Genomic DNA, 10,000 nt, shown 5'->3' on the forward strand with positions numbered 1-10,000 from the left:
GAGAGAGAGAGAGCGTGAGAGAGAGAGAGAGCGTGAAAGAGAGAGAGAGAGAGAGAGAGAGAGAGAGAGGGAGAGAGAGAGTAAAAGAGAGAGCGAGAGAGGGAGAGAGAGAGAGAAAACATGATGAAATGTATAGAAAATTATTTTAAAAAATCTATTAGTTGAATATTAATGTATGGAATAAAGGATTTTGTTGCGGGTGCAGTAGATGTGAGAAGATCGAGTCTCACCCCTGACCTCACACACACACACTGATTAGCCTGTGCTAGCATGCTGTGAAATAGGCTAGAAATAATTAGCTAATAGCGCTCTAGAATTAGGAAGTGTTCTGTATATTCAGCTGGATTTTGCTAACAATCATCAGCATCTAAAAATCTACAAACGTATCAAGTCAGATTGAGGTGTAAAATACGTGTGACGCTGAGACGGGGGCGAGACTCGTCCATCTGAGGCACTTTAGGACATAAGAATAGTGACCATCATTCAGACCACAAAGCTCATCATTTCATGTACCTGAACAAGGGAAAGTGAGGGGGAGTGGACAAAGGAGTTTTACAGAGCGTATTGGAACACAGCCGTGAAATGAGCTGTGGTGAGAGGAACTGAATTGAAATCCGGTGTGGAGTGGTGGAGACGTGAGCAGGACCTGAGCGTGTTACTCGCAGCACCTTCACACCTCCATCAGATTTAATGCCTTGTGTTTCATTCGAATGTATTTCGCATTTTCATGTTCTCAATGCAGTGTTTCTATCTGAGCTGGTGTGTGTGTGTGTGTGTGTGTGTGTGTGTGTGTGTGTGTGTGTGTGTGTGTGTGTGTGTGTGTGTGTGTGTGTGTGTGTGTGTGTGTGTGTGTGTCTTTGCCAATTGTGCCATTAAAATCATACACGAGCTGAATGTGTTTTAGTGTAGATACAGAACAGAGGGATGATGGAGTGAAAGAGGAAGATGAGTGTAGATACAGAACAGAGGGATGATGGAGTGAAAGAGGAGGATGAGTGTAGATACAGAACAGAGGATGATGGAGTGAAAGAGGAGGATGAGTGTAGATACAGAACAGAGGGATGATGGAGTGAAAGAGGAAGATGAATGTAGATACAGAACAGAGGGATGATGGAGTGAAAGAGGAAGATGAATGTAGATACAGAACAGAGGGATGATGGAGTGAAAGAGGAGGATGAGTGTAGATACAGAACAGAGGGATGATGGAGTGAAAGAGGAAGATGAGTGTAGATACAGAACAGAGGATGATGGAGTGAAAGAGGAAGATGAGTGTAGATACAGAACAGAGGGATGATGGAGTGAAAGAGGAAGATGAGTGTAGATACAGAACAGAGGGATGATGGAGTGAAAGAGGAGATGAGTGTAGATACAGAACAGAGGGATGATGGAGTGAAAGAGGAGATGAGTGTAGATACAGAACAGAGGATGATGGAGTGAAAGAGGAAGATGAGTGTAGATACAGAACAGAGGGATGATGGAGTGAAAGAGGAAGATGAGTGTAGATACAGAACAGAGGGATGATGGAGTGAAAGAGGAGGATGAGTGTAGATACAGAACAGAGCGATGATGGAGTGAAAGAGGAAGATGAGTGTAGATACAGAACAGAGCGATGATGGAGTGAAAGAGGAGGATGAGTGTAGATACAGAACAGAGGGATGATGGAGTGAAGAGGAAGATGAGTGTAGATACAGAACAGAGGGATGATGGAGTGAAGAGGAGGATGAGTGTAGATACAGAACAGAGGGATGATGGAGTGAAAGAGGAGGATGAGTGTAGATACAGAACAGAGGGATGATGGAGTGAAAGAGGAAGATGAGTGTAGATACAGAACAGAGGGATGATGGCGTGAAAGAGGAGGATGAGTGTAAATACAGAACAGAGCGATGATGGAGTGAAAGAGGAGGATGAGTGTAAATACAGAACAGAGCGATGATGGAGTGAAAGAGGAAGATGAGTGTAAATACAGAACAGAGCAATGATGGAGTGAAAGGAGGATGAGTGTAAATACAGAACAGAGGGATGATGGAGTGAAAGAGGAAGATGAGTGTAGATACAGAACAGAGGGATGATGGAGTGAAAGAGGAGGATGAGTGTAGATACAGAACAGAGGGATGATGGAGTGAAAGAGGAAGATGAGTGTAGATACAGAACAGGCGATGATGGAGTGAAAGGAGGATGAGTGTAAATACAGAACAGAGGATGATGGGTGAAAGAGGAAGATGAGTGTAAATACAGAACAGAGGGATGATGGAGTGAAAGAGGAGATGAGTGTAGATACAGAACAGAGGATGATGGAGTGAAAGAGGAGGATGAGTGTAGATACAGAACAGAGGGATGATGGCGTGAAAGAGGAGGATGTGTAGATACAGAACAGAGGATGATGGAGTGAAAGAGGAAGATGAGTGTAAATACAGAACAGAGGATGATGGGTGAAAGAGGAAGATGAATGTAGATACAGAACAGAGCGATGATGGAGTGAAAGAGGAAGATGAGTGTAAATACAGAACAGAGGGATGATGGGTGAAAGAGGAAGATGAGTGTGTGTGTGTGTGTGTGTGTGTGTGTATGTGTGTATATATGTGTGACGCATCACACTCATTTGACACTGGACCTCCTGGAGTGTTTAAAGGCTCTGGCATGGAGAAGCTGGTGTTGGATCTGTGATGATCTCAGATGTTGAGCTATTTTATGAGTTACTCAGTAGCTCCTGGTTTTATAACCATAATGACTGTAGATACAGAACAGAGGGATGATGGAGTGAAAGAGGAGGATGAGTGTAGATACAGAACAGAGCGATGATGGAGTGAAAGAGGAAGATGAGTGTAGATACAGAACAGAGGATGATGGAGTGAAAGAGGAGGATGAGTGTAAATACAGAACAGAGCGATGATGGAGTGAAAGAGGAAGATGAGTGTAGATACAGAACAGAGGGATGATGGAGTGAAAGAGGAGGATGAGTGTAGATACAGAACAGAGGGATGATGGAGTGAAAGAGGAAGATGAGTGTAGATACAGAACAGAGCGATGATGGAGTGAAAGAGGAAGATGAGTGTAGATACAGAACAGAGGGATGATGGAGTGAAAGAGGAAGATGAGTGTAGATACAGAACAGAGGGATGATGGAGTGAAAGAGGAAGATGAGTGTAGATACAGAACAGAGGGATGATGGAGTGAAAGAGGAGGATGTGTAGATACAGAACAGAGGGATGATGGAGTGAAAGAGGAAGATGAGTGTAAATACAGAACAGAGGGATGATGGAGTGAAAGAGGAGGATGAGTGTAGATACAGAACAGAGGATGATGGAGTGAAAGAGGAGGATGAGTGTAGATACAGAACAGAGGATGATGGAGTGAAAGAGGAAGATGAGTGTAGATACAGAACAGAGCGATGATGGAGTGAAAGAGGAGGATGAGTGTAGATACAGAACAGAGGGATGATGGAGTGAAAGAGGAAGATGAGTGTAGATACAGAACAGAGCGATGATGGAGTGAAAGAGGAGGATGAGTGTAAATACAGAACAGAGGGATGATGGAGTGAAAGAGGAGGATGAGTGTAAATACAGAACAGAGCAATGATGGAGTGAAAGAGGAGGATGAGTGTAAATACAGAACAGAGGATGATGGAGTGAAAGAGGAAGATGAGTGTAGATACAGAACAGAGGGATGATGGCGTGAAAGAGGAGGATGAGTGTAAATACAGAACAGAGCGATGATGGAGTGAAAGAGGAGGATGAGTGTAAATACAGAACAGAGCGATGATGGAGTGAAAGAGGAAGATGAGTGTAAATACAGAACAGAGCAATGATGGAGTGAAAGAGGAGGATGAGTGTAAATACAGAACAGAGGGATGATGGAGTGAAAGAGGAAGATGAGTGTAGATACAGAACAGAGGGATGATGGAGTGAAAGAGGAGGATGAGTGTAGATACAGAACAGAGGGATGATGGAGTGAAAGAGGAAGATGAGTGTAGATACAGAACAGGCGATGATGGAGTGAAAGAGGAGGATGAGTGTAGATACAGAACAGAGGATGATGGAGTGAAAGAGGAAGATGAGTGTAGATACAGAACAGAGCGATGATGGAGTGAAAGAGGAGGATGAGTGTAGATACAGAACAGAGGGATGATGGGTGAAAGAGGAAGATGAGTGTAAATACAGAACAGAGGGATGATGGAGTGAAAGAGGAAGATGAGTGTAGATACAGAACAGAGGGATGATGGAGTGAAGAGGAAGATGAGTGTAGATACAGAACAGAGGATGATGGAGTGAAAGAGGAAGATGAGTGTAGATACAGAACAGAGGGATGATGGAGTGAAAGAGGAAGATGAGTGTAGATACAGAACAGAGGGATGATGGAGTGAAAGAGGAAGATGAGTGTAGATACAGAACAGAGGGATGATGGGTTTTTTTCTCGCTGTACTTTAGGAAAATGCGATGTGTTTCAATATCTTCATCTCTCCATCACTTTTCATCTCTCCATCACTTTTCATCTCTCCATCTCACTGCTTCTGCTCTTCTCTGTGACTTCAGCAGTTTATTGCAGTTTGGACCGAATGCTTTTAATTCATGTGAGATGTTAAAGATGTTTTTCTACTTTGAACTGCACTCAAAAAAATAAATACATAAAACTCCAAAATAATAAATGCTTTATACAGACGTGTGTTTGTGTGTGTGTGTGTGTGTGTGTGTGTGTGTGTGTGTGTGTGTGTGTGTGTGTGTGTATGTGTGTATATATGTGTGACGCATCACACTTATTTGACACTGGACCTCCTGGAGTGTTTAAAGGCTCTGTTATGGAGAATCTGGTGTTGGATCTGTGATGATCTCAGATGTTGAGCTATTTTATGAGTTGCTCAGTAGCTCCTGGTTTTATAACCATAATGACTGTATAAGACTGTAGAAGGAACATCACTCATAATCACACACTCCAGTACTCATGTTAGTTCTCACTCTCCAGTGTTCTGTAGTGTTTAAAGACTATAATCACACTCTTGATGTCACCCAAATGAGGATGAGGTTCTGCTTTTGAGTCTGGTTCCTCTCAAGGTTTCTTCCTCATAACATCTAAGGGAGTTTTTCCTTCACCACAGACTCCATGGTGATCATCAGAGATAAACACACACCATTCACCTTCACTGTTAAATTCTGTAAAGCTGCTTTGAGACAATGTGTGTTGTGAAAAGTGCAATAGAAATAAACTTGACCCACACACCGACACATCACACCCACACACCGACACGCCAAACTCACACACCGACACGTCACACCCACACACCGACACGCCACACCCACACACCGACACGCCACACCCACACCGACCGCCACACCCACACCGACACGCCACCCACACACCGACACGCCACACCCACACACCGACACGCACACCCACACACCGGCACGCCACACCCACACCGACACGCCACACCCACACCGACACGCCACACCCACACACCCACACCGACACGCCACACACCGACCACGCCACACACACACCGACACGCCACACACACACCGACACGCCAAACTCACACACCGACACGTCACACCCACACCGACACGCCAAACACACACACCGACCGCCACACCCACACACCGACCGCCACACCCACACACCGACACGCCACACCCACACACCGACCGCCACACACACACCGACACGCCACACACCGACACGCCACACACACACCGACACGCCACCCACACACCGACACGCCACACCCACACACCGACACATCACACACACACCGACACGTCACACACACCGACGCCAAACTCACACCGACACGCCACACCCACACACCGACACGCCACACCCACACACACCGACACGCCACACACACACCGACACGCCACACCACACACCGACACCCACACACCGACATCACACCCACACCGACACGCCACACCCACACACCGACACGCCACACACACACCGACACGCCAAACTCACACACCGACCGCCACACACACACCGACACGCCAAACTCACACACCGACACCCACACACCACACACCGACACGCCACACACACACCGACACGCCACACTCACACACCGACACGCCACACACACACCGACACGCCACAGTCACACACCGACCGTCACACCCACACACCGACCGCCAAACTCACACCGACCGTCACACCCACACACCGACACGCCAAACACACACACCGACCGTCACACTCACACACCGACACGCCAAACTCTCACACCGACCGTCACAGTCACACCGACCGTCACACACACCGACCGCGTCACAGTCACACACACCGACACGCCAAACTCACACACCGACACGCCAAACTCACACACCGACCGTCACACTCTCACACCGACACGCCACACCCACACACCGACACGTCACACTCACACACCGACACGTCACACTCACACCGACACATCACACTCACACCGACATGCCACACCCACACACCGACACGCCAAACTCACACACCAACACGTCACACTCACACACCGACACGCCACCCACACACCGACCGTCACACTCTCACACCGACACGTCACAGTCACACACCTTCACGTCACACTCACACACACCGACACGTCACACTCACACACCGACACGTCACACTCACACACACCGACCGCCACACCCACACCGACCGCCACACCCACACACACCGACGCCAAACTCACACACCGACACGCCAAACACACACCGACCGTCACACTCACACACCGACACGCCACACCCACACACCGACACGTCACACACACACACCGACACGCCACACCCACACACCGACACGCCAAACACACACACGCCAAACTCACACACCAACACGTCACACTCACACCGACACGCCACACCCACACACCGACCGTCACACCCACACACCGACACGTCACACTCACACACCGACCGTCACACTCACACACCGACGCCAAACTCACACCGACCGCGTCACAGTCACACACCGACACGCCACACTCACACACCGACACGCCACACCCACACACCGACACGCCACACTCACACACCGACACATCACACTCACACACCGACGCCACACCACACACCGACGCCACACTCACACACCGACACGTAAACTCACACACCGACACGCCAAACACACACACCGACACGCCACACTCACACACCGACATGCCACACCCACACACCGGCACGCCACACCCACACACCGACACGCCACAGTCACACACCTTCACGCCACACTCACACACCGACACGTCACACTCACACACCGACACGCCAAACTCACACACCGACACGCCACACTCACACACCGACACGTCACACTCACACACCGACACGCCACACCCACACACCGACACGCCACACTCACACACCGACACGCCACACCCACACACCGACACGCCACACCCACACCGACACGTCACACTCACACCGACACGTCACACTCACACACCGACAAGTCACACTCACACACCGACACGCCACACCCACACACCGACACGTCACACCCACACACCGACACGTCACACCCACACACCGACCGCCACCCACACACCGACCGACCGTCACACCACACACCGACCGACCGTCACACTCACACACCGACACGTCACACCCACACACCGACACATCACACCGACACGTCACACTCACACACCGACACGGCACACCCACAGACCGATGTTCTGACATGTCACACTCACACACCGACACGGCACACCCACAGACCGATGTTCTGACACGTCACACTCAAACACCGACACGGCACACCAGATAAAAACATTTTCACACTTTATTAAAGACGTCTCACAAACACCAGGAGCTCTGACACTTTCATCCCAAACAGTTTCAGTGCTGCCCTTATTTCATAGTGTGACGAGTTTTTACAGCACTTTATCTCATAGTAATAATAAAAAGAAGATGGAAGAGGAGAAGGAGGAGAAGAAGGAGGAGGAGAAGAAGAGGAACTTTAAATGGAGTAATATGTTTGTCAGTATTCTGTTCTTTTTACATGAAATTCATTTTCTTTTTTGGTCCAAATTGAGGAGCCTGAGACCTGCTCCTCAGTGTGGGAATACTGCTTCTAGTTTTACACTGAAGCCATGATGTCAGCAAAGTTAACATCTAATAGAAGCTAACAGCTACCAGGTTAGCATTGTGCGCATTTCGTAAAACTCTGAACAACGTGTTGAAGCATTTGTAAAAAATTTAAACATTAACACTGCTGATTTTCTCCATGTCCTAAACGCTACCTCACTAAACTGTAACACTGGTGTAAAGCTTGAACAAAGTGTTTTTTTACAGTTTGAGATGGAGCAGGTGATGATATCTTCATGTTCCTGTGTTCAAAACTGCAGTGGAGCTGCTGAGACTCTTCCTCAGGAATGTGTGAAATGTTTGAACTTTCGCTCAGTCTCTTTATGGAGACCAGGAGCGTGAGATGAGCTTGTAGAAGGAAGAACCGCAGAACCGTAGTGATGCTGTAGTTGTTGTGGTGGTGATTGTTGTCATGGTTGTTATTGATCTGCACCACCAGCTGTTCTCCTGGCACGTTTTCTCGGTGAAGCTCTCGGAGACGCTTTATCTAAAAAAATTTATAAAATAAAAACAAGAAAGAGGAAGCAAGACATGATGAGTTGATTATAAACCTGAGTGTGAGGTTTTAGTAAACCAGGTCTTAGTGAACGTGACATTTACTAAGGGCTGTAATATTAAGCTACACCAATCATCTCATTTCCAGACTTTGCTGCAGGTTTAGTGGATTTTCTCTCAGTCTTCGTGTAATACACACTAATATATTACACATGACTTATTTTTTTTTGTTTTCCCTGCCAATCATTTCTCAGCCAGTCAGAACACAGGGCAGTAGATTAAGTTGTGAAACCTGGTGGTGGTAGCACACTGTGAGCAGTAGAGTTTTTATTGATAGAAACTCACTCATGGCATTGAGAGTTTCCTGTGGAATCCAGCTAATGTCCACGTCGTTCATCCCTCTAGTTCCTGTTTCAACCTTCACAGGAAGTCGCTTCCTCTGTAATTACAAAGTTTACAGGTTATAACCAGACAGTGATATATGACAGAGTATGTTCCAGCTCTAATACACCATTCGAGATCGACTCTTTTAAAGTAAAAAGGTACGCACCGTGCGAGACTCCAGGACATGATACATGCCGAAGAGCACGAGGAAGATCAAACCGCCCAGGAAGATGTACATGAACATCCTGTAAACACGACGTCGTGTTGATTAAGTCTCTCGCAGAACACAAACGAATAATTCATTACACTCATCCGGCATATATCTTTCCAATTTATACTTCTGTAAATGCCCCCAAATCACTTGCATTAAATCAATAATATGAATGTAAACATTTACGTTTCTCCGTCCAGACCCTCGCCCAGTTCAGTGATCGTCACCGTCTGGTTAAAAACTGCACTCTGGAAAACATTTCCCTTTAAAAGACAAACAAAATTAGAATTAGAGTCAAATCTCTTCCAAAGATTCAGCATTAATATTACACAAACACAGCAGCAGCATTGTGAATACACACACACACACACATAAATAAAGGTGTGATGTGGTGGTGAACCTCAGAGTTGTGGTAGTTGAGCAGAATGACGAGGCCGAAAGGACGTCCGGACATCGGCTGTGCGGGAATGAACGAGTACTCAAACGACGCCTGTTTCTCCGGCTGCACCACGGCATCCAGCTGCAGAGCGGTGAACTACACACACACACACACACACACATCACAACATCACTCACACATTACATCGTATACACAAATATCGTATTTATAAACACCTTCGTATATGACAACATCCTATACAACATCTTATACTGCTGGCTGTACATGTGATCAGATATTACTGTTATCACTATTATTATTATTATGATGATGATGATGAAGATAATGATGATGATGATGATGATTGTGTTAAAGATCAGCTGAAGGTCAAGACTCACATTCTGGATATAGAACTGGTAGTCCTGTGGGTAACGGAATGAAGCCTCGAGAGAGCGAACTGTAAAATCCTGAGTT

At 47.0% G+C, this 10,000-nt stretch overlaps 2 protein-coding genes across 2 annotated transcripts in view; one reads left to right on the top strand and one right to left on the bottom strand.

Moving 5' to 3' along the window:
- The window catches only part of LOC124401941 (arf-GAP with GTPase, ANK repeat and PH domain-containing protein 1-like), a 25,770-nt gene extending 25,761 nt beyond the window's left edge, over positions 1-9 (top strand). The window contains exon 20 of the mRNA XM_046874489.1: positions 1-9. This exon is cut by the window's left edge and continues 280 nt beyond it. The gene's annotated coding sequence lies outside the window, so the exon portion shown is untranslated.
- Positions 10-7,734: 7,725 nt separating this feature from the next.
- Positions 7,735-10,000, bottom strand: part of LOC124401944 (translocon-associated protein subunit alpha-like) — a 4,179-nt gene continuing 1,913 nt past the window's right edge. The window contains exons 4-9 of the mRNA XM_046874491.1: positions 9,925-10,000; positions 9,548-9,682; positions 9,334-9,410; positions 9,103-9,181; positions 8,898-8,991; positions 7,735-8,544 (exon numbers count right to left, since the gene is read on the bottom strand). The exon at positions 9,925-10,000 is cut by the window's right edge and continues 52 nt beyond it. Of these exons, the coding sequence (XP_046730447.1) occupies positions 8,477-8,544; positions 8,898-8,991; positions 9,103-9,181; positions 9,334-9,410; positions 9,548-9,682; positions 9,925-10,000 (529 nt within the window). The 3' untranslated portion in view covers positions 7,735-8,476. The remainder of the gene's footprint in view (positions 8,545-8,897; positions 8,992-9,102; positions 9,182-9,333; positions 9,411-9,547; positions 9,683-9,924) is intronic.

The sequence above is a fragment of the Silurus meridionalis genome, chromosome 19 (genome assembly GCF_014805685.1).
Source record: "Silurus meridionalis isolate SWU-2019-XX chromosome 19, ASM1480568v1, whole genome shotgun sequence".
Lineage (NCBI taxonomy): Eukaryota > Metazoa > Chordata > Actinopteri > Siluriformes > Siluridae > Silurus > Silurus meridionalis.